Source organism: Sceloporus occidentalis, unplaced genomic scaffold (genome assembly GCF_023333645.1).
Source record: "Sceloporus occidentalis isolate IW3139 unplaced genomic scaffold, rSceOcc1.0.p SCAF_31, whole genome shotgun sequence".
NCBI classification, from domain to species: domain Eukaryota; kingdom Metazoa; phylum Chordata; class Lepidosauria; order Squamata; family Phrynosomatidae; genus Sceloporus; species Sceloporus occidentalis.
In genome coordinates, this window is record NW_028317011.1 from 11,284,334 (window position 1) to 11,310,828 (window position 26,495).

General features: G+C 35.6%; 1 protein-coding gene across 1 annotated transcript in view; it reads left to right on the plus strand.

Annotated features, from left to right (window-relative positions):
- Positions 1 to 26,495, plus strand: part of LOC149298835 (protein piccolo-like) — a 142,704-nt gene that overhangs the window by 79,939 nt on the left and 36,270 nt on the right. Inside the window, exons 7-12 of the mRNA XM_089487201.1 lie at positions 1,225 to 5,938; positions 6,304 to 8,291; positions 13,133 to 15,302; positions 19,686 to 19,819; positions 21,447 to 21,528; positions 22,910 to 23,035. Of these exons, the coding sequence (XP_089343327.1) occupies positions 1,225 to 5,938; positions 6,304 to 8,291; positions 13,133 to 15,302; positions 19,686 to 19,819; positions 21,447 to 21,528; positions 22,910 to 23,035 (9,214 nt within the window). The remainder of the gene's footprint in view (positions 1 to 1,224; positions 5,939 to 6,303; positions 8,292 to 13,132; positions 15,303 to 19,685; positions 19,820 to 21,446; positions 21,529 to 22,909; positions 23,036 to 26,495) is intronic.

Consider the following 26,495-nt stretch of genomic DNA (forward strand, 5'->3'; position numbering starts at 1 on the left):
GTTTATAATACATTAGTGGCATACATATGAACATTGTAATGTAATGTATTAAAAAAAATAACATACTATTTGGCAGTTTAAAGATATTTGTAATAAAATTATTTGCTCTTTCCTGTGCTATTTCCTGTTACTACTACTTCTTCAAATAATTTTCCCTTTTATGATTGGCTGGTTATTTAACTCCTTTTTACGTATATGTAACATGTTTTATAACTGGTACAGAAAACAGGAAATATGAGTTGTTTTAGATGAGTACCCAAAGACCCATAGCAGGTGAGTTGAATTATTTTATTACAAATATCTTAAAGTGGATGTTTTCACTATTATAGCTTATGAACCAACTTTATGTGCTTGTCTGCACATCAGTCAGAACTTTCTATGTTCTATGTTAGAAATTGTAAAGTGTGTTATTAAAGTATATCCTTCTAAAAACTTTGCTTGAGTGTATAAATAACTCATATAGTCAGAACCACCCCCTGTCCCTCTGGCATTTCAAAATGCTGGAAGGCATATAGATATATAAAGAGTTCAACAGACAGAAATTTAGCTATAGTTAATTTGGTGGCTATGAAACTGTGACTTTGTTGTAACTTTAATAAGTTTATACCTGCTCTGTTTTGAAAGCATAGATAAGTAAATATTACAATTCTAAAAGATGAGCTTATATGTTTAACTTTGGTGGAAAATTGTATTTTTTAGCAATATTGGGCTACAACAAGGTATAATCTGAACTCTACCTTTTTATGATGTTCAGTGAGTTCCCTTTTATATTTCATCCTAATATTTATAGTACAGTATTTATATAATCTTATTTACACATTTATATAATACTATTTGTTTTAAAAATCTACATCTCCCTAAGCATGTAAAGGAGCTTCTCTGATTATAAAGGTACAGTGAAGGCTTTGTGATATATTATAGGGTTTCCCATGTAGAACCGAGTTCCAAAAATGCTTGGATATCTGTAAGAAATCGGTCATTTCATAACAGGAAAACTACTGGATATTTTTGCCCCACAAGATTCACAATATAAAAGTATAGTCCTTTTGTTCTAGCCTATTCAGTAAACAGGTCACTTTGAAAATGTTATACACATATATATATATATATATTGATGTTTAATATTTTAGAGACTAATATTGCTTATGTATTGTACTGTTATTGTTGATATATTTACAATTCAATCTTTTTGAGAAATTATAATTATATCTCTGTTTTTTTTAGGAGAAGGAAGATGACAAGTCAGACACTTCAAGTTCTCAACAGCAAAAAAGTCCACAAGGTCTAAGTGACACAGGCTACTCATCTGATGGCATATCTGGCTCACTTGGAGAAATTCCTAGTCTCATACCAAGTGATGAAAAAGATTTACATAAAGAACCAAGCAAACGTGAAACATTCTCCCATGAAAATAGTCCTTCAAGCCCCTCTGATTTAGCTAAGCTTGAGAGTACTGTTCTCTCAATTCTAGAAGCCCAAACTAGCATGCTCATTGATGAAAAGTCAAGGAAAAGCAATGACTTGTATGGAATATATGGTGGGCAAACACGAGTTAGAACAAAGATCTTACCAATTACACCAGAATCTTTTAGTTCAGAAGAAGAAGAACTTGAGGATATTCAAGAAGAAGATGAAGAAATTCTTGGTGAAAATGGAAAAGGTATAGTTTCACGGAAAAGTCATAAAGACGGGTTAGGTTCAGTAAGAGATATTACTTCACGGCAAAGACATGATTCTCTGGATGACAGTAGTGAAAGTGAAAATTCCCCAGTCCCTCAGAGGAAAAGAAGAATTAGCAATGGATCATCAAGTAGCGACGACTATAAGCATGAAGACAGTCAAGGATCAGGAGACGATGAAGATTTTATCCGTAAACAGATCATTGAAATGAGTGCTGATGAGGATGCATCAGGGTCAGAAGATGAAGAATTTATAAGAACCAAATTAAAAGAAATTAGTGGAAGTGAAAGTCAAAAGGCAGAAGCAAAGACAAAGCCTGTTGCAGCAAAATGTAAGAGACTAACCAAAAAAAGCAGTGCAAGTTATGATGATGACGGAATAAGACGACATTCATGGCACCATGGTGATGAAGAGGATGAGGAAATATACGACGAAATTCCAGAACCAAAATACAGAGAAAGTAAAAGCCAAGAAAGTGAAGAGCTTTCAGTAAGTGGAGGGGGAGGACTCCGTCGATTTAAGACAATAGAACTAAATAGCACGATATCCAACACATATTCTGAAGAACCTTGCAAACAAACAACAAGGCTCTATTATGATGAGGAGCCAGAGTTGGAGATGGAAAGTTTAACTGATTCTCCTGAGGAGAGGTCACGTGAGGAAAGGTCTTCTAGTCTTCATGCATCAAGCTTTACTCCAGGCACGTCGCCAACTTCAGTATCATCACTGGACGAGGACAGTGATAGTAGCCCAAGCCATAAGAAAATATCAGGGGAAAGCAAACAGCAAAGAAAAGCTAGGCACCGATCTCATGGGCCTGTTTTACCCACTATTGAAGATTCATCAGAAGAAGAAGAATTAAGAGAAGAAGAAGAGCTTTTGAAAGAACAAGAAAAACAAAGAGAGCTAGAGCAGCAGCAAAGGAAAGGTTCTAGTAAAAAGTCCAAGAAAGACAAGGATGAACTAAGGGCTCAGAGAAGGAGAGAAAGACCAAAGACACCTCCCAGCAATCTTTCTCCTATTGAAGATGCTTCTCCAACAGAGGAATTGCGTCAAGCAGCTGAAATGGAGGAACTTCATAGGTCTTCATGCTCTGAATATTCACCCAGTATTGAATCTGAACCAGAAGGATTTGAAATAAGTCCTGAAAAGATAATAGAAGTACAAAAGGTATACAAATTACCTACTTCAGTTTCCCTGTATTCTCCTACAGATGTAACAACAGGTGCTGTGACTGAGAAAAAAAATGGCCAGCGAAGCTTAAAAAATGCAGAGGAGGCATATGAAGAAATATTATACAAAGCAAAGCTTTATCAAACCGAGAAGGAAAAAGATGAGGTTTTTGAGAGAGAACCTTTATATGGAGGGATGTTAATTGAGGATTATATCTATGAGTCATTAGTTGAAGAAAACTACGATGAGAGCTTAGATACCAATGCACTAAGCAGCCAAGAAAATGTTTTTGATTCTCAGGTATCAGACCTAAAGAATTTGACAGATGATATTCGTATAGATTCTGTTGAGAAAATCATACATTTTGAAAATGAATGTTACACAACAGGGACATTTCATACAATTGTGCCTCAAGAAGACATAGTTTCTAGTTCATACATTGTCCCAGAAAGCCATGAGATCATTATTTTGGATAATGTTGATGAAAGACAACCCGAAGATACAGATACTGGTTTCCATGACTATATTAGTTGTCAAAATATGCAGTTGACACCAGGATCAAGCCCAACTCAAGTTAGAGCGGACTTTTCTATAAAAACAGGTTATGCACAGTCTGTCCCTGCGGATATAACATCTTCTCTTGCTAATGTAATTTCTATTCCAGATGTTAAAATAACTCAACATTTTACAACAGAAGAGCCAGAAGAAGATACAATTACTGATTACACTGACCAGAAAATGCAGGATTCAGCAGTTGCAGGAAGTCCTGCGAAAAGTGAGGAATGTGTCTCAACTTCAGTTTTGCCTGCTATAAAGGACAGTGACTCCATGGAGTTAAGAAACCTGGACCAACAACCTGTAATAAAGCCAGAAAAATATACAGGGAGTGCTTTATCAACTGGCCTGAAAGAAAGAGAAACAGATGATAATGTAATGTGTGCAGCAACATCTAGTTCAACGTGTCCTGGTTCTAACCAGATTTATTCTTATACAGCTCACACTACACAACCTTCTTTGGCCAGTGAAACAACATCAGTTGAACATGTTATAATTTCTGTGCCTGAAGCTACTACAGAGATTACACAAACAGCTGGGGCATGTTCTTTTGATCAAGAACAAGGCAGAAAAGATGTGACTAAAGTCATGGAAAACATTTCTGAGAAAAAGGGTGAGACATATGATTTGCAAAATTATGTAACTCCTAGGACTGTGGAATGCTCACTACTGACCAAACAGTCTACATCAGTAACAGATACTATAACATCTTCCCCAAATCTACAGTCGGCGGCATCCACTGTCACATCTGTTACATCAAAAGTTGAATCATTATTCAGAAGTTCCTCTTCAGAGTCTACTGTTCCTTTGACAACACCAACACCACCACCACCCCCACCATTACCTCCACCTACCCCATCTAAGCCTACAGTATATTCCAAAAAGAGGCCTGCACCTAAAGTTCCATCAATGGAAAAAAATGCTATAAAAGGGTCCACCAATGAAACCTCACAAGGGGAAATTTCATTAAAAAACAATGCTACCATTGTTTCAAAGCATCATGCTCCACCACCGCCTGTCCCCCCGAAGCCATCTTCTATCCCAGCTGGACTGGTATTTAGTCACAGGCCAACAGAAAATAGAGTAACAAAAGCTAGACTTTCTGAACAACCAACAGTTATGCAAAAAATGCAAGGAGTACATGACAACACAGCAACACTGCCTGCCACTATGAGTTTAAATTTGATTCCATCAACAGAATGCAAACTGCCATCTCCTACATCCCCACTTTCTCCTCATTCTAATAAATCTTCACCAAGGTGGACTAAGCCATCGTTGGAAACCTATGTTGTTATCACATTGCCCTCTGAACCTGGAACACCAACTGACAATGTTGCAACTGACACAACATGTTGGCCTCTTCAGGCACCACCACAAGAGCAAGTTCCACAAACAGCAGAAACTGTTTTCTCAATTATGTCCCTTAGTCAAGGTGAAACAATACAAGCATCATTTGATTCCCACCCTGTGCCAAGTCCATTATCACAGGTAATAACAACAGTCTCTACAAAGGCTGCCATGTCTAAAGCTTCAGACCTTGACAGCACTGCAACCATTTTACAAGCTGAATGCACATCCCAGTCAAAACAAAATGCAAAAGCTTCTAAATCCAATAATGTAATTGATCTACGCACTCTGAGTAAAATTGATAATGCAAATAATGACTTATTCATGGGTATCTGTATGGATCTGTCTTCTGCACCACTGGATGCCAAGCGGCAGTCTACATCTCAAGGTGTTTCCGGTCGGCTGGTTAGTGCTGTGCAGCCTGCTGTAGTAAACCTTTGTAGTGAATCAACAGCAATGTCTTCTGTTTTACTTCCAACAGAGCCATATTCCATAGTGACATGTTCCACAACGCTGGGTTATACAACAAGTCTGGAAAGTATTGTTGATCTAGGAAATTCAATGAAAGCGCCATTAAAGCTGACATCTAAACAACACGAACAAGCAAGTGTTGGTCTTCCTGTAGAAGAAGAAGTGCCCATTAACCTATCCATGGGTATGCCAGCACAATCAGTGATTTCTGCAACAGCAAAACATGGATCTTTTTCTCCAAACAGTATAACCAATGGATGCACTGATATATCCACTTCCCAGGAATCCATAGATAGTGGTGTAGTAGATCTTAGTACCACTAAGTCCCATAAAACAATAGTAACCGTGGATGAAACCACATCTGCAATTATCACTGAAATAATTGAAGATGATAAGCCTGTTGATTTAACTGCAGGGAGAAGGGCTGTGTGTTGTGATGTGGTATATAAATTACCATTTGGAAGAAGTTGCATTTCACAGCAGTCATCCACCAATTTGCCTGAAGACCGTTTTGGTTACAGAGATGACCATTATCAATATGATCGGTCAGGGATGGCTGGATTAAGAGGTGTTGGCGGTATGAAGCCATCAATGTCTGATACTAATTTGGCTGAAGCTGGCCTTTTCTTGTACAAAAGTAAAAACACTTTTGATTATCCTATTGGAGTAACCGAAGTTGCTGTAGACCTTACATCTGGGAAAATGACTACAGGTCAGTATGATGTGCCAGCCGACCTTTCTTTGAAATGTGATTATGGTGTTCTCCATCTCATTTCAGGATGAAATTTTTATTTTATTTTATTATGCCATTTTTATTTTATTTTTGTGGGACATTGTGACAGTATTTTGGAGTACTGGTGTATTTTATTTTCCCTTTTATGTATATATTTTGCTCACAGGTTCATGCATGTGCCTGCATGTTCCAAATATGATTTTGCTTCTTGTCCCAGTGAATCATTAACCATGGAGATTTGCATGCAATTTATCCATTTATTTCATCAAGATTGGATGGCTCTCCGATCCACAAAGCAGCAATGTATATAGGAAATGGACTATAACTGTACCCTATACTTTCAGGTGAGGCTTTGGACTACAAAACCAAGATCACAAGTGCTTATCCAGAGACAAGACAAGTTATTTCTGGAATTGGAATGAGTGCACCCCAGTATTCACAAGCACGGATGACTGCATCCATACTGCCACCTTTCGGTATGGGAAGTGTTTTAAGGTCATCAAATGGAGTTGTATATTCTTCAGTTGCAACTCCAATCCCTTCAACATTTGCTATCACCACACAGCCTGGATCCATTTTCAGTACAACAGTAAAAGATTTATCCAGCTTCGTAACTAGTGACACTGTGACCGCTATTTCAAGCCTAAATCAAACCCAACCTCCACCTAGATCATATAATATATTAAATACAACTTCTGCAGATGTGACTGATGTAATGACTGCTGTTGAATCAGGTTTTGCCGTGGAAGTTGAAGCCACTACAGCAGCAGACTTGGTTTCTGTTATGACAACTGAACCAGAATCTTTCTCAGAATTGACTGAAGACGAGTCAGCATTTCTCATGCCACCTGAAGATGGCAAACAGCAGCAACTTCATTTACAGCGTGAGCTTCTTGAGCTAGAAAAGATCAAACAACAAAGATTAGCTGAAGAACTAGAATGGGAACGTCAGGAAATTCAAAGGTTTAGAGAACAAGAAACATTCATGGTTCAAAAGAAACTAGAGGAGCTTCAGTCCATGAAGCAGCAACTACTGTTTCAGCAAGAGGAAGAGAGACAAGCTCAGTACATGATGAGACAGGAAACGTTAGTTCAACAACAGCTACACATTGAACAAATTCAGCAGCTTCAACAACAACTACATCAACAACTGGAGGAACAGAAATTACGACAGATGTATCAATACAGTTATGATACAAATGAAACAGCATCACCTCAGACAACTTCAGATCAGGGGGTTTTGGAAGGCCAATTTTCAGCACACGAAGATGGACAATTTTGGACTAGCGACCATACATCAACCGCAGTATCAGGCGTTGCAGGCATTGAAATGCCACCAAGTGAAACATGGTACACTGTTCAGTCAGATGGAATTACACAGTATATTTCTAGACCTGGCATCTTAAACTCCATTTCAGAAATGTCTCTAAAAGATGTGAATGTAACCGAGGAAAGGCAACTGAAAAAAAGAAGTTCAATGCAAAGGTTAGGTGGAATGTACGATGAATTAGATGTGAGTGTACAAGAGGAGCCAAAATCTTACAAGTTAATAGTAGATAGTGGAGTGCAAACTGATGACGAGGATGGAGGTGAAAAAGGATATACAGGAAGGAGAAGAAGATCAAAAAAGGGTGTAGATACAAGTGTCCAGACTGATGACGAGGATCAAGATGAATGGGATATCCCAACAAGATCACGGAGGAGATCACGTGCAGGAAAATATAGTGAAGGGAACACAGATGCTGACAAAGTTAGGCAATTTTCTAAAGTGTCCAGTAGAGCAGTGCAAACAGTTGCAGAGAGTTCAGTACAAACTGAACCACTTGGAACAATAAGAATTCCTTCTGTAAGAGCTCAGGTTGATGCAAAAGTAGAAATAGTCAAACATATTTCTGCCCCAGAAAAAAGCTATAAGGGTGAAAGCTTAGGATGTCAAACAGAAACTGATGGAGATAGTCAAAGTCCCCAGTATTTAACTAATATGCCACAAAAGGATAAAAGACGTCCAACACCATTAGAAATTGGTTATTCAAATCACCTTCGTGCAGAATCTTCATTGCAGGTGGCACCTTCCCCTCCAAAATCACCCAAAGTTCTTTATTCACCAATATCACCTGTTTCTCCTGGCACGGTCTTGGAATCAGCCTTTGTCCCTTATGAAAAAACAATAGTGGATGATATAGCCTGTCAGCATACTGATATAAACTTGGTTCCACCACCTAGTCCAAAATCAACAAAAGTTATACAACGTTCCTTGTCTGATCCCAAGCCTTTAAGTCCTACTTCAGAAGACAATGCAAGGACACAGTTCCAGTATTCAGATGGGTACATGGTAAGCGCTTATTTTTATTTATGGTTTTTGGTATCAAAATACGTGGCATTTTATATAAAGTAACACACTTTCTATAATATATGTAATTACAATTGAATTGGTTGAATACTTTAAAAAAAAAACCACTGACAATTACATGAAATAAAAAAAAAACATGCAAATAGAGGCCAGCAAATATAGTAGACACAGCAGACAAGAACAATCCAGTAATACTAATTTGATGTTTTCATCAAAACATCTTCAAAAAATAACAAACAGAAATGAAAATAACCACCATTAAAATTAGCTATATAGAACCCCCCCAAAAAATAGACATTTAGCATAATCCTACAAAAATGTATTCGGGAGTAAACAATGGGGACAGTGTTTTAACCATTATTTTTTACAGTGCATTTAGCAGTTTCACTTGTGTCTTATGATGTATCTCTTAAGCATTTCTTTATATTTGCCTTACTCTATATTGGTTTGGTTACCATTGTATACACATTTAATTAATTGTATTATTTTTTTTGTACAACGTAATACAAATGCAATGGGTCTAAAAGTGTATTTTCCTCCCTGATTATGAGTTAGAGGGGCAAGACGTTACACTGCATCCAGTAACGTATCTTGTTACTGGCAGCAGGCCCAGGAGATTTGGTGTAGAACTTGGGCAATCAGGTCCCCCAGTGTCCCCCTGCCCAGTGGGCTGGTCACAGAGGAGATCTTTGATTTCCCATACTGACTCATTTACAGAGCACCAGGATATGAGTCATATGCTGGCGCTTCCTTCTAAAAGGCATAGTACATCTTTTTAATGCTGAGAAGATGCTGACTGAGGAAGGGGCGACTGGGAGGTGCTGCCTTAGGTCGGGCCTAGGACAGCACAGAATTTAAATACATGTCTGCCTGCATGCCAGTCAGCCAAAGTCTAGGTGGGTAACACAACTGTTTGTGATACCCACTAAATAATCAGTCATGTCCAAATTAGGTTGCCAATCAGTACGTCAGTCACTTCTTCCTTGACACGCTGGAAGGTCTTCACATTGCAAAGCACCACTACATGACACTACATCCTACTGCAATTCTCTGCATAAGCTGTAGGCATAAGCAAAATGGTAGAGAAATTGAACTACAATCCCTCTAAAAGTTAGAGCTTTTCCTGCAAAGTAAATATAGATGTAGATGGAAGCATGGTAGACTATTGATTGTTTGGTAGTGAGTGCTGCCTTTCTGTCCATGACAACCCACTAAAATAAGAATGTATATTGAAGAAAGCCGTGAAAGTGAAAAATAAAGGACATACCTACACTAGACGTTCGGCGATTGTCCGACAATTCTTGCCTCTGATTGGCTGTGTTAGCACTGGAGGTAAGTATATCATGTACATGAAGGTGTGCTTGGCCGAACAAATCTCCTGTATGGAAGATAGCTGGGTGGTGGGGAAAGGAGCATATGGGTTTTTTTTTGGTTTTTTTTTTACAGAATCCCCTCAAGAATTTGCAAGGTTGGGGGGCGCCATGACAATTTAAAAGGTAACACAGCTATCATATCCATTAAAGTGCATATGTTCACTGGAGTGTCCCGTTAATACTATGATACATTACTGACTGCACACATAATATATGAAAGGTTCTATTTCTTTCAGAGTATACGTATCCTTTTTTTTATTGAATTACAACGTATCACTGATAAATTAACATTATAGTATGTCTTTTAATATTTAGTTTTTAGGAAATAGTTATGTACTCTACATATGGTAAAAGGAAAGATCCCCTCCTTATCTATCAGAATACATTACACTTATTTGTAAAGTGCCAGCAGATTCCATAGCGCTGTTAGAATCAGTGGAATAATTTAAAATCACACACAATAACAAACTGGTACAACATAATATCACTTACATATCAATGTATCCAAATAGTATACAATAGTATGTGTTATTGATTTTTGATTTACATTATACATAATGCTGTACTTTGAGTAGACAGGATCTAAACCAGTATGTCACTTAAGAACTTGGACTTGTAACAAAAGATGAGGATGGCCCTCCTCAAATGGATTTGCAGCACATAGTTAGCTTTACTTGCTGAATCATTGATATGGAATAATTAAATTGTATGTAAACATAATGGAAATTAAATATAATTACAGTAATACAAAGGAATTATGCAGTTTTGTTTCATTTTAATGCAAAAATATTTTCCTTTTGTTTTGCATTAAAACACAGATACGGATCTCTACACAAATCCCCCATATAAGACAAACAAAACCCTAAGTGAACTGTGTTCAACTTGCTTTATAATCAAGTTAATTACAACTGAATAATACAAAGTGTTTTGAGCCAGAAAGAAAAAAATGCATGTGAGATAGAAATTGTGTTATAGCATTTCAATTTAACGCTAAAATAATAAACTCTTAAGATTACTTAGTTAACATTTTTTGCCTGGTCGATATTGTTAATATTACTGGTATTTATATTTTTCAATATCAGGGTGATTTCCCCAGATTATCCTTCTATCCTTTATAAAAGCACTGGTCAGATCCAATTAAAAAATTGATAATAAAAAGTAGGAGAATACGTGACTAATAGAGATATTTGACTGCTCAAAATATTTAGAACTTCGGGGGTCTCTCTCTCTGCTGGATTCTCTCTTGGCACCTTGTTGGACATTTGCACACAGCCCTGAATGTCTGTCCATAGTAACAATGTCTAAACTCACTGACTTTTTATTTGAATCATCATATCTTCATATCCCAGCACTCAACAGCAAGAACGGTGCAAAGAAGGGGCGGCTGACAGCACTGTCCTGGGTTAGGAACAGGATGGCACTGAACATAAATACATTACTCTTCAGCTCTAGCAATTTTGTTTCATTATTAATCTTGCTTTCTAGTAATGTAGAAACTGCTCTTCCACTTCTAATGCAAAGTCTGTGAAAGAGGTGTACTCAAAGCAACTTGTTTGGCTTGCAATATCTTTTTCTCTTGAAAACAAAAATATGCAGGGCAGTATGATCTGTGTGACCAGATTTATTTTAATAAGAATGTCGAAACATAGTGTTTGATGAAAGAGAAGTTGTTCTGCTAACATCTCAGGAATCATTGATGTTCCAAGGCCAAAACTACAAAGTGTGCAAAACCTTTGTGCACTTGTTACAATGTTCATTGGAATGTTGAACCTGTGAAGGCCACCACTCAGCTGGTACCTTCAGATAGTAAGGGGGGCTTTCTCTGCTAAGAACTAAGACACTTGATGGGACCCTTACTTTGATGCATGCAGTGCTAACTGAGGAGATTCCTTGTACTTGGAACCTGTTCTGCTTTTCAGATCACAACCTGGGGCCAGATTCTTTCACAGAATCTTCTCCAGCAGCAGTTGCTGCTTCTTCCTATCTGAGCTGCACAGGCCTTGAATAGGGCGCTACATGCAGGATAGGTGACTTAACCACATACAGACTAAAAAGGTAAACAAGCCAGGTCCCTTTCTCAGATCTTTTTTAGAATCCAACTGCTCTGACAGAGTCTGTTCCCATTTGGGACTACTGAGCTCAGATTGGCTGAAGTTGCGTCCTTGGGAACAGTCCACCCAGGAACCAAGAGTTCATGTGGATTGTCTTAGCCTTGGGCTACATACACACATATATGGTGTATACAAGTATGAGTGAAAGGATGGTTGTTCTTTCCCATGGATGCCAAAATATATCTATGTGCATAGCTGTTAGTAATCAGCAATACATGCTCACAAACCACATTTTATGATAGATCCATATATGTCCTTTCCAAAATTGATTTCATTTGTCAGTTCATTGGTCAAATGTTTACCCCATGTTTACACAATGATTAAATGTTGGTCAATTTATTTAACAGACTAGGAGAGCCTGAAGTGCAGCTGCATATGTGTTTTCTTTGCCTTACTAGGATGTGTTAAATTAGTTAAGTAAATAAATGTATCTATTTTAGACATCCTAATACTCTGCACACCCAACTGAATCCCTCAGGTGAAGTTGTTTCTTACTGATTTCTATGTGGCTGTATTTAGCATTTACAGTCTAGGACTGCAAACTTTGTAGTTGAATTGCAAACTTGCATTTTCAACCACTATTAATACCAATTAAAATGTAGAGTAATTCAGAAGAGGGAGCACATGTTCCACAGTTTTGTACATCATACATATCTATGCCAGGGGAGGCACATATCTCAACTCCCTCTTAATTGCTAGGTGCTAATTCTATGTTCCTTGTGGCTGGGACACTATTTTATTTAATTTGAGCTAACTTATGTATTTCATGATAATTTTCTGTTATGATTGTTAGGGCACTGATACGCTCACATACACCAAAAATGCTTGTTTCCTAGAAAAATTGATAATCAGGGGAAACAGAGGACCTCTCTGTTCATTCATAAAGATCTTATTGACTCTGGTGAGAAAATGCCAGAAGTGAAATAAATACTTTCTTTCAGAGTAAATGATATATTAAGAGACACAGACAATGTTAGATAAGCATCACACCATCATTGTCAAATGGTCAGCAACATCTTGAAACAGAACCATTCTTGTATATCATTAATATTTAGTAAATTTATTAAGTTATATTTAATTTCAACTATTAGATCCCATACAGTCATCTGTAGCGGTATCCAGTGCATTTTATGGCATGCAAATCCATGCATGCATTTTTTAATTAGTTTTAGCAAAAGTGATTAGTCATATCCTCTGCCTAGTGTAACACGAATACAGCCAAATGCCATGTGCATGTGTGCTGTAAAATGTTTGATCAGTTTGCATGAGGGATTGTAAACAAAAAAACAAATATTTAGAATATTATTCATTAACATAGTCTATTATATTTTTGTTACAGACTAAAACACTTAGTGGAACTCAAAAGAAGGTGAAAAGAACTCTGCCAAACCCTCCTCCTGAGGAAGCAAGTAATGGTATTCAGTCACCATATAATGCAGGTGGATCAGTATCTCGCAGAAGAATTTGTAGAAACACAACTATGGCTCGAGCTAAAATCCTGCAAGATATTGATAGAGAATTGGACCTGGTAGAACGGGAGTCATCAAAGCTAAGGAAGAAACAGGCAGAATTAGATGAAGAAGAGAAGGAAATTGATGCAAAGTTAAGATATTTAGAAATGGGAATTAACAGAAGAAAAGAAGCTTTGTTAAAAGAGAGGGAAAAGAGGGAAAGAGCATATCTACAGGGTGTTGCTGAAGAACGAGATTATATGTCAGACAGCGAAGTTAGTAGCACAAGGCCAACCAGGATAGAAAGCCATCTTGGATTAGATAGGCCACAAACAGCTGCACCAACAGAATATAGCCCATATTTGACACCACAAACACAGTCAGAAACACACTTTGTCCCTCCTACAAGTCCCTATACCCAATTCCAATACCAGACCCCCACCCTGCTTACTCAAGCACCAACACAATATTCTCAGCAATCTCATTATGAGCAACCTCTATACCATCAACAGGTTTCATCATACCAAACTCAACCAAGTTTCCAAGATGTGCCAACTATGTCCTTTACTTCTCAACAGCCTGCACCAACCCAGCAACCTTCTTATAAACAACATCAATCACAGATGATTCTTATGCAGCAAAAAAGACAGGGGGCTTTAGATTTGGACTGTAAGTTAACAACACATTATGATGTTATCAGAAACCAACCACTTATAATAACACCTGCTTCTACTGATAACAGCTACTCTGTTCCTCATCTTGGAAGCAAATATAGTACTCTGGATTTACGGTTAGGGTTGGACGAAAAGAGCAGCATGGCAAGTAGCCCAATGTCTAGTATATCTGCAGATTCATTTTATGCAGATTTAGATCACCACACTTCCAGAAATTATGTTTTAATTGATGACATTGGTGAACTTACCAAGGGATCTGGATCACTGAGTTCTGCCTTTGGACTGCATGAGAAAGAGTTATCTAAGGCTGACCGCATTCTTCGAAGCGTTGATGCACGAAGGACTCCAGAAGTAACAGACTTTTTAGCTCCAATTACATCTTCTGCCAGATTACATTCATATGGAAAAGCAGATGAAGATTCAATGGAAGATCCTTATGAGCTAAAGCTTCTTAAACATCAAATAAAACAAGAATTCCGTAGAGGTACAGAAAACTTGGACCCCCTTGTTGGATATTCTCCCTACTATCACTCTGACAGTCTTTATAGACATTTCCCTAAAACTGAAAAGTACAGCATTAGTAGGCTTACACTGGAAAAACAAGCTGCAAAACAACTTCCACCCGCTATTCTCTATCAAAAACAATCCAAACATAAAAAAGCAGTGATAGACCCTAAAATAGCTAAATTTTCTCCAATCCAGGAAAGTAGAGATATAGAACCAGATTATTCAAGCTACCTTTCCTCCAGTACATCATCAATTCCAAGTATTTCTTCAAAGGTAAGGCTGCTTCAGGATGATATTACATATGGACTGAGAAAAAATATTACAGACCAACAAAAATTCCTGGGCCCTGCGCTAGCACAAAATCTTGGGGCATCTCTCAGTCCAACTCTAAGAACATCTATGCAGGATGAAGTTGACAAGCCCTATGTAAGTGGTAGTAGGTCAAGGCCTTCATCTAGGCCTTCTTCAATTTATGGACTTGATTTATCTATTAAAAGAGACTCATCAAGCTCTTCTTTGAGACTGAAAGCTAATGAAGCAGAAACATTAGATGGGTCCTTTAGTCATGTAGCACCTTCTGGAAGAACAAAACCATCTAGCCTTCCTATTAGTCAAAGTAGGGGAAGAATCCCAATTGTAGCACAGAATTCTGAGGAAGAAAGTCCACTAAGTCCTGTTGGTCAACCAATGGGAATGGCAAGGGCTTCAGCTGGTCCATTGCCACCTATATCTGCAGACAGCAGAGACCAGTTTGGTTCAAGTCATTCCCTACCCGAAGTGCAACAGCACATGAGAGAAGAATCAAGAACTCGTGGCTACGATCGAGATATAGCTTTCATCATGGATGATTTTCAGCATGCCATGTCAGATAGTGAAGGTAATCATGGCATCAGACTACTTTACTTCTATCATAACACAAATATTCATTTATATGCATGCAATTGATTTCTCTTCTGCTATTGTTTTTTTTTATTATTTCATGGCTTTTAATATAAAGTATTTTTCATTAATTATTTTAAGTATATTGTATTGTGTATTTTTGTTTATTTTTCATACAGTATTATTTTAATCTGTTTTGTTGTCTTTGTCATGAATACCACATAGATGCATCAAGCTAAATGTGGTCCTTTTTCTGTTCATTTCAGTCTCTTCAGTCATTTTACATAACAAAACTTTCACGAAATATTTTTTTATATAAGATATGATAAGCGAGTAAAAGAAAAATCTAAATACATGGTTAAATTTAGATTTTTTTCAGTGTTTCTAGTAATTATCATTTGTAAAGATGAATTAAATTATAACTCATTAATACCTACACATATCATTTATCACATATGTAGAAATCAATATACAATTATAGCATAAAGCAAATATTATGTGCTTTTTCTTAATATTTGAATCAGAGGAAATATATATTAGCCATATGTAACTCCTTGCTGCTGAAAGAACATGCAATAATCTGCTTTGCCCCATGCTATGAAATATTGCAACAGCAAGGAGAGTTTATCCACATTGTATATATAGGATGATGTATTGTGATTGTGTTTTTTACTGTTCTTTAGCTTTAATTATTTAAAATTTGAAAATGGCGTGGAACGTAATGATATCGCTTAATGTTGTCACTAGTTTATTTGTGTCTTCTTTATGTTACTTTGCTTAATAATAAAGATTTGCATGCACTTTTTGTCTTGTAATTGCTTTTGAGAATCTCTAAAAAATAAACTGCATGACTTTTCAGCTGCATGACAATATAATAATCGTTGATGTAAATATTGCAAAAGCATCACACAGTATTTTGGTTTATTCACAATTCTTTATTTTGTTAAGTTTCCTTAGACTTTTGTCTACTAGTATTAAAAATCATCAGTAGCTACAAAGAGTATTATTTTGAAATATATATCTTTGTAAACGGGAAAAACGGGAGAAGTAAATATTTTTAGAACATAGTTTTGCTCAAAAATCAAGTTTTGTTTTTAATTAAACAGGGTTTTGAATGCACAGTTTATTTAGTCATTGCAAGTGTAAAAATCGTACCTATAAATAAATATATTTCAATACGAATTACCACAAAAAAAGCTCCTTATTGCATATACCCAGGGAAAGTACAACACAATTATTATGATATGTTTTCTTTCATCAATGGGTGGAATTACTGTGCTCACTTGAAAGCCTCTCCTGGCCCTAAATTAACTTCTCTTTGTCCTCATACCTAAGAAATCTCTGAGTTTGACCTGGAGTCTCCACGTGAAGCCCTGCTCTCCAGGGTCTCCTGTTATATTCTTTTTTCTCTGGGCAAGGGAGTGGTGTTTGGCCACATCCACCCCATCTACTCCTGCCACCTTCCCTAGCACTCCTCAACCACCGAATTCTGTTTGAGGCCGCTTCACTTAGTATCCAATTCCTGTTTTATACTATCTATGAGGCCTCTTTCTTTCAATTGGCGTATTACAGACCTCTAGGCATCTGATATTTCGCTCTTAGCAATGGCAGGTAGGATAATGGTTCACTCTTTTCAAAAAGTATCTCAAGTCCCTCTGTAGGCCTGGAAAATGGCCCACTGTATGTTTTATTAACATTGTGTGTTCCCTGTTAAATTAAAAATACATTTTGAACCAAGTGTTTATTACAGTTTTAGTTGATTTTTGGTAACTTAAAATATTAAAGTATTTTTAGATTTTATTCATTCAGGTGATTTGGTTAAAAGCATTATGTAAAATTTTTCTCTGTTGATAAATGAATGTTTTTTCTCTGTTTATTTTGGGTAAATCTCCAGAAAATTCCTTTAATGATGGTAGGAGTCCTCTGTTGCCAGTCTTGTAGAAAGTCTGTGTATGTCTTTGTATTGCATGTCAGTTTTGTTCTTTATTAAGAGTGTATTGGAATATTAAACTACCCACAAATAATAGTACAGTAAACTCCAGAATCTGTGCCCTGATAATGAGTATCTGGTACGTATTATAAAATATCAGGTTTTTTTAATTATTAATTTTATCACGCTTTCAATTGAAGCATTTTTCAACATAGGAACCATAGTTTGTGTCAAAAGTATGGCCATACTTTTTCAATTCTTATATCTATTTTAACCTTCTTTTTTACCAAAGGTTATTACATCTATTAAAAAAAATACAAATTAAGTTAATTGTGCACAGATTAGTTTTATTGTTACATATAACTCTAATGAAAAAATTCCATGACTTTTAGAGGACAAAACTAAAATGTATGACAATGCAATTTAACTGAATGGTGCAAAAAATTCCATGAGTGCACACCATGAGATTCCACTTCATTTGTTAATATTGTTTTGCATTTCAGAGTGATATCCATCACAGTTTAAGATTATTCATACACATTTTTTGTGGAAAACTTACAACAGTTATCAGCACGTGTCATCAGTATTATAGACATGGAAACACATTTGCTTAATGATAATACAAAACCTATATAGTGCATTTGTATTTTTATTCTGTGTTGGTTTGAAGCATTTAAAAATATATAAATGGGTAACTTATTGAATCAGAAAGCATTGCATGCTATCAAAATGTATACGCTTTTTCGATTTTTCTTCCACTAATCTACTATTAGTTTGTTAAATAAAAATATACAGCAGAAGATGACGTTAGGGGCAAAAGAAAGCTCTGGAACGAGAAGTTTTTTGTTGTTTTTTTTTTTTTAAAAAAACCGTATGAAGTCATAGACTACTGAAATATAACCCGTAATCGAAGAATACAAATAGCCATTTTGTATTGTTGAGATAAGATTGTAAACATTCAATTATCTGAACATTTTTGTCAATTGACAAAAAGATATAAACCATAATATTGAATATACTTTCTTATTTTGCTGCATGATGAGATTTGAAATCCCTAGATTATCATTTTTACAAGGGTGCTGTTTAAACACAGACCATAAAATACAGTAAGTAAAGAAAAATCAGAAAACTAGTAAACATTTTCTATTATTTCATGCATATATTTGTTTCATAGAAGTTGTTTACTAGTGGGCATACAGTAAAACTTATAGCTATATTTTTATATATATATTTTTGCGTGTAGCCAATATCTATCTACCTACCAATGTACAATCTACTGGTCTATTTGCGTAGGGTCAATTTAGCTGGAGATCAATACTAAATTATTTATCTTTGTCTATTCATAAATCAATTAAAAGATCCAACTTGGCATTTGTGATGGGGTGACTCCTGTGGTCTTTTTCTACCTCAGAGCCCAGGGATTCCCACTGAAAAGTACTTTACTTCCTCAAGATTTTCACAACTCATAGGCTTCCCAATTGGCAGCCTGACAGTTAAGTCCCTGTGAGACAAATTTTATGACATCATGTTAAGTATGATTACTTCCAACCGTAATGAAATAATACATACCTTCTAATGCTTGCTTTCTATCACACACTAAGTAATACTCTAATTTCTTATAAAACTTTCAGAAAAGCAGATTGAATGGGGCATAGTCTTATTTTTTTTTTAAACAAAACATACACAACTTTTTCACTGACCCAACTGGAGGGGGTCATCAAGACAAATTTACTATTCAAATGAACCAAGATGTTCGATATTACTATGCTAAAATTAAGAATCTTCCCTTGCCAATAATTATCAGAATTAATATCTGTAGATTATACAATAATTACAGGCTCAGAAATTAATATCCATTTATTATAAAAACAAAAAAGGCTTGTCTGTTGCAATAAAATTGATAATCAAAATGGATATAGCCTTTGTAGTCTAATAGTATATTAGATGTATAATAATAATAATAGCTTTTATATTATTGGGGCTTACGTAGAAAAAAGAGGTAGAGACACACAAGCTTTTCATATATCGCAGGTCTCTTCTTAAGATCTCTGAGGAAGAAACCTCTGAGGTTGCAGAAGCATGTGACTATATATATATAAATTTTTATTTTTTGGTCGTAGTTTTCGATATGCAGTAATTTTTTTCTGAACCGGATTTGTATCTATGAGGCCATTTAAAATTGCACCCAATAAAAATGATTAGAAATACCTTTAAATATCTCTTTATGCTGACAGCATGGCAAATGGTTTGCAGGTATCAAGTGGTCTAACTCATCCTTGCTTTGCTCACTACAGTACCATCAGGTATTCTGCATGTCTGTGCTTGCATCTGTGACCTTGCCTAAACTGCATGGCTAGTAAATATAATACTTGCATGTTGACTGTTTGGCAAGTTCCTCTTCCTATCTCATATTCTTGGAGAAAGGTATTGACATTTGCTTGATTTCTAAAGCCTATCATCTGCGTCGTGAAGAAACAGACTGGTTTGACAAACCAAGGGAATCAAGAATTGAAAATGGACATGGAATTGACCGAAAGCTACCAGACAAACTATCTCATGCAAGATCATCTCTTCATCATGAACAAGTAAGATGCCCAGCGGGTACTTTGTGTACTTTAACTTTTGGTTAAAAAAATTCTGCTTTTACATACAACAAAAGGATTATTTGGTGTTGAAATACTAGATAATGGGTTTCTTCAACAGCCCCGGTACTCTTTAAAACCTGGCAGTTAATATTTTATTCTAATTTTACTAGCTTCCAGAACCCCAGGCCATGACTTTGAATAGTAGGCATAATTACATGTTGTTCAACAGCTAAACATAATGTTATAGAGCCGTTCAAACATTATGTATATACATTTGAAAAACTTTTGATTTCTTTATTAATGTGTTCAGTTTTTTTTCCTAACACAATGTTATATGCAGATATATAGGCTAAAATCTATGCCTTACATATTTTAGGTAATTATCAAAATAGTGATCAGGTGCCAAAATATATATCAATTAGTGCAAACAAGATATTTTTTTTTTTTTAAAGTGCTTTAAACAGTGCTGCAAACACTAAAGATACAACCCCCTGTACAACAAAAAAAACAGTGGAAGATAAAGTGCTGCACAGAAACAAATGTTGGATTTATGGAGTGACAACCATGTGAATAATTTCCACCAAAAATACAAACGCAGTGTATATCCCACAAAAAAAAGTTCATTTTATAACAGGAACGTATTGGCATGTAAAATAAAAATCAAGAACAAACAAAAATCATAGTGCTTGCTCGGACTTATTTGGGCACACATCTGGTAGAGGGATTCTGGCAGCAGTATTCCTGAAGAGCATCTCTCCTCTGTTTCTATGTCTCAATCGATTTTCAATCCGTACAACGGTGTATTAGAGACGAAATACAGGTGGAGAGGCAAGATGTAGAGCACAAAAATGATTTATTACATAAAACTAAAAATGCAATATGCTCACGTTGTAAATCTGTTTTGCGAGTATCAGACTCTCTCTTTTTTCTCCAGCCAAAACGGCTTCCGGGTATAGAGTAATGACGTAGACACGCAGGCGCGTTTCGCCCAATCAGGCTTCCTCAGTAGCTTATCAACTCGTCCTCTCCACCTTCCTTAAATATCCTGTTTTGTATAGGTTATACTCGTTCCCACAGCTCGTTCTATTGTGGCGCATTGCTTCACAACAGTTTGTTCAAAGTCACTTACGATAATAGAACCAATCGATCTAGGACATACATTGTTCTATTATCGTGTAATTATTGTCCTTGAATGTATGCATAATGCACTTTATATTTGATTCTATGTTTCTTGGAATAGAACAATGTATGTCCTTTTTATTTTACATGCCAATACATTCCTCCTATAAAACGGATGGATGTCTTGCTTATACAATCAATTAAAATATAATAATAAGTATTTCATGTTTTTTTGTGGGATATACACTGTGTTTGTATTTTTGGTGGAAATTATTCACATGGTTGTCACTTCATAAGTCCAATATTTGTTTCTGCGCAGCACTTTATCTTCCACTTACATATTTTAGTAACATTTATTAATAATTTGCCATTGTTATTATTGGCCTGACTTATGCATGCTCTGGCTACAGTATACAGCATTTAATATTTTTAGACTAAATTGTTGAGTATCATCATGTTTTGCTGCCAATATAACCATGAAAATGTATATTTGTATTGTATGTATTAGGTGAATGGAAAGCCAATACATTATGCATTTCCACACCTGAGAATTAAACTGCAGAAGGATCCAAAGGACCATACAGTGTCAGGTACAAATGATTATTTTTGGCTGGTATCAGGAGAAACATATCTTTCATACAGGGTTCTGGTCAATTTTTATGTTTCATATATGAATTGAAACAAACCTGCCACAAAATTTGATTTATTAGTGTTTAAGTGACATATGTATCATGTGCACAGAAAAGGGACAGACGCCCCTATGGGAGAGAACTTATGCCAAAATGCACACAGTAGTAAAGATCTGAGAGTAACCATATCAATGGGGAACTTCATGACACAGAGAGAATGGAAGGCACCGCAATGTAAACTGACTTTATAATTCAGGTCACAGTTTTTAGGTTACTAGTCACACAAACCACACATAGCGTGGGAGAGTTCGTAACACCAAAAGAGACTGCTTGTGCTAAAAAATTGATTTCACACTGGTATTCTGAAGAAATCATGAATTTGCATTTTGCCATAAGCATGACATCACTACGACATCAATGTAATCTCAAAACCATTGCCTCTTTGCTTCAAGTGTCAGCATGTTACTGTATACATGTATGAGCAATTCCAGCTTTACATTTATAATATGCCTGAAGAAGAGACTTAAACTAGTCTCAAAAGCTTGCATCCTAATAAAGGTTATGATGAGACTAATAATGTGCGCATATATTATTGAATTTTCTTTTACCAAATGTGCTCTTTTTTACTTCCACAGCTAACATGGTACAAATCTTTTAAAACTGAATCTGCTGTTCAATATTTAGCATAATCCAGATCATTGTCTGCATTTCTGGACATGTCACAGTTTGTCTATTAATAGCACTTACGTTTCTAATTAATGTGTGCACATTAATGGAACATATACGGTATATATAGTTTACTTATAATTAATGTAATTCATGTGTGTTACCTAAAGGTAATTTAAAAGCACATTTTACTATAAGTTTTGTGTGAACAAATCAGTGTTGACCTTTAGAACACTTGTGTAGAAATTATATCTGACATTTTCAAATGGTAATAAATAGAGGAAATCACCTGGTGATTGTGGAAATATTGATATTTAAAAGGTGTTTTGATGTTTCCATCATAGTGCAATGTGTACTCTCATTAGTTGGCCTTCTATCTAACATTACAATTAAAATGTATTTATCATCTAATTAGTACAATGTATATTTCTTTGTATATTTTTATTATACACCCCATTGATAAATTATATAGTTTGCCATATTTTATTAAAAACCTAATTGTTAATATGTTTATATTATATGCTGTCATTGCAGTATATGATTAATATGATACATTATTTACTTATTATCTGGAGTCTAAATCTTTATGAATTCTTCTAGAATAGCCACATTACATTTTCACTCTTGATAAATCTTGATAAGCATTAGTTTCTAACAGATTTTCTTTGTTAAACAGGAAATGGTTTTGGCATAAGGGTTGTTGGTGGAAAAGAGGTTCCAGGTAACTATGGAGAAATTGGAGCATATATTGCCAAAATCCTACCTGGAGGTGATGCTGAACATACCGGCAGACTCACTGAAGGTAAGGAAGCGATGCTAACTTTACCGTAGCTCACAATTGCAATAGGCTTTTTATATACACTGAGTAGTCATAATACGTTATAACCGAGTAGTTATAATTACACATAGCCCTGGTGCATGCTGTGATAACATCTGCTAAAGTTTTGTGAGTTCTTTAATTGTTACAGTTAAAAGTAGGAATAAATAATATATTACCAAAGAATGTATTTTTTATATATAACAGACCAAATCCAATTTTACTTTATTTTTATGCTTGTTGTAACAACATTGGTATTAGTGGTTTACGTGCCTGTTTTTATTTCTGAAGTGTTATAATACAATTCAAGGATGCACCACTGTCTAAAAGGATGAATTGTAGTAAGTTGTATTTGGGTAAATCCTACTTATGAGCATATTTATTTATTTATTCCAATGCAAGCAGGATTCTTCAACCACCGGTGATGCACTATGTAGCCTTCTGTCAAATGATTAATCACTGGCGCCTCGATTATTGGGAAATCAATAAACAATGTTTGTGCTTTCAAATAAACAGCCTGAGCAAATTAATAACAATATCACCCAGGCTACATTTTCCTATAGTATATGTCAGGTCTTTTTTTCTGACGTAATTCATTGTCACATATATAACTATGTAAATTGTTACAAATCTTTATCGCAAACTTCACTATGCATTATCCCATTGTACAGTGCTGTGGAATATGATGGTGCTATATAAATCAATTAATAATAATAAAAATAATAATACTAATAATGTAGGGCCAGTCTTGGTGACTTTATTCCACAGTAACTTGGTTTCCCCCACAAAGATTTATATCGAACTGTAGAACGGCTGGCTGCTCATAACATATAGTGTAGATGGGGAGTTGAAATCATTAATGAACAAATCAAAAAAAAATTTATGTTGATGACCACAACCTATGAAGTAGTTCCCTGCATTACATTTGCTTAAGTAATTTGTTCCTTTCTGTGAGGTTATTCAATGCATATTCTCCCCACTTAATGCAGGGTAGAACTATAGGTGCTGGTCAGTAGCATGTAAAATATTAGACATGCTTAAAAGGAATGGCCAATGTGGCAACCCTGATCTGTTGTCATCAGTTTGAAATGTATTCCACAACATGTTTAGCAGATTTTTATAAAAAATTCAATTATTTAAAAAAAATGCTTTGAAAATCTACAAGTCTTTGATTCAATAAGATATCTCAGCAGCTAACCAAATTCAGTCTGAAGGGAATTTGTGCTCTCAACTGTTTAATTAATTTGTCAATACTCTTTGCCTACATTAGATGTGACTTTTAATATAACAATTTGTTATGTAAATTAGTTTTGTTGGAAATAAACAAAAAAACGCTATTAATAAAAACAATAAAACACTTATAGTATCAGTCAAGTCACAAAATCGGTGTTGCTTCTACATGAAATGCTGCTTGCTTAGAAGAAAGATAGGAATTGATGCATTTTAAAAAACACTAATTTAGTCATGCTTGGGGAATAAGAACATATTTTATGGATGATAGCCACAAGAGTGCTGTGTATCCCCTTCAGGATGAGGTGTTGTTTTTTTTTACCATGTTTGCACTTAATGACCAGAGCAGTTTTTTGTGTTTTTGCTTTGTCTTTATTGAACTGTGATTGCCCACAAACTAATTTAGTGCACCCCCACACATTATATATTGGGGGGGGGGGTTTCAGCACAAGTAGGGCTTTCTTTTGAAATAATAATTACATATATAAACCATGATTTAGTATCCAAAATATCTAAAAATGTGGTGACAATTAGGAAAAAATAAACATTTTCAGTTTCACCTGTAAAAAGATATATAACCAGTGCAAATGGAAAAAAACCTCCAAAAGTATATTCAAGTATTTGTCCTGCTTTTGGAAACTCCATACATGCCTTGTATTTTCATTTATTTTAGCGCTTACAGAGTTAAATATGAATGACGCGCATCGCTGAGTCTCAACAAGATTTTTAAAAAATTTAGTTTGCTGGGAATTGCGCCCCAAAAGCGGCCAGAAAAGGAAAAACTACTGAACAAAAGTATATCTTTTTTGAAAGTTGACATCCCAAAGTATTTTACCAGGGGCATTTTAACACTTTTGATTTAAGCATTTTAGTACCATTCTGTTCTAAACATTGCAGTAAAATTTCATTTTTAACAAACCCATTCTATCCAAACACAGTATTTGAGTACATTTCTTCCCCTGGGTACATGAAATTACTGAAACAACTTGTGATGTATATTCAGAAACAACCCCTGAGTACAGGAATACCCCATATGCATGGGTAGGGCATGTCTTTTAGGCACTATATATTTCCAAAAAATAGACAGCTCAGGGAATCTAGTTAGGGGCATATTGACCTTTCCAGGGGCATATTGACCTGGATTTTTCACATCCACTTTGGAGTAAAAATTGGGACATGTGCATTTCAGTTTTCAAACTTGAAACATCGGTCCACTTTTGATCACCATGATTGTGGTGACGTGAGGGCATTTTTTTTGCAAGACGTACCAGGTACGTCACAGAAGCAATGAGCCCACTTGGGCATGACGTGCCTGGTATCACCTATAGCAAAATCAACATTATTATTATTATTTATTATTATTTTTTATTTATAAAGCGCCAACAATTTACACAGCGCTTCTTACAATACATATATATATATTCAAGAGGTATGACAAGACTAGAACTAACAGACTAAGACAAACCGATACATTAGGTGGAGAGAGCCCTGCTCGCAAGTTTACAATCTTGAGGGAATGGGGACACAAACATAAGGCACAGAGAAAGGGTGAGAGGTAGTGTGGTGCTTGTATCAATGACAAAGAATTCATATTTTATTACTTTCTGATACGAATACACATTTCGTAAACACAAATAAAATGCATGCTCAGTTAAAAATGCATGTTGTGCTCTCAAAATGGACAATGTTATTTGGGTGACCGAATGACATCACAACATTTTATAACCATATGTTAGTACTTTATTTCACCCATGTGTAGTCAAGGGCTTTATATTAATTATAGTCTGTATAAAATGGGCCAGCACATTCAAAACACTGCATACATTGTTTTTAATTAACATCTAAAGATTTAAATAGAGTGTGACTCATTACCGTATGACTTTTAGCTGCTCTGATTGTGTGTTTGCATTCCTTGCAACCTTCCAAAATCAAGAATAGAAATATAGCTGAATCAAATCAGCACAAGATTAGTTTGCTTCAGATTTTTTTTTTAATACGGTGTGTTAACCAATAAAGTAACTGTTTAGCTCCTTGGCATACAGCAGATGCACTGGGCTGCTGCATAGCATATTGATCATTATTAGTTAGATTTCCAAGGGATCTAATAAGACCCATTGCATGCATGTGCAGATATGCACTCCCATTGATTTCAAAGAGGGTGCTTTCCTACCGGTGACTTGATGCTTCAAGATTTTTTACAGTTATGCATATGTAT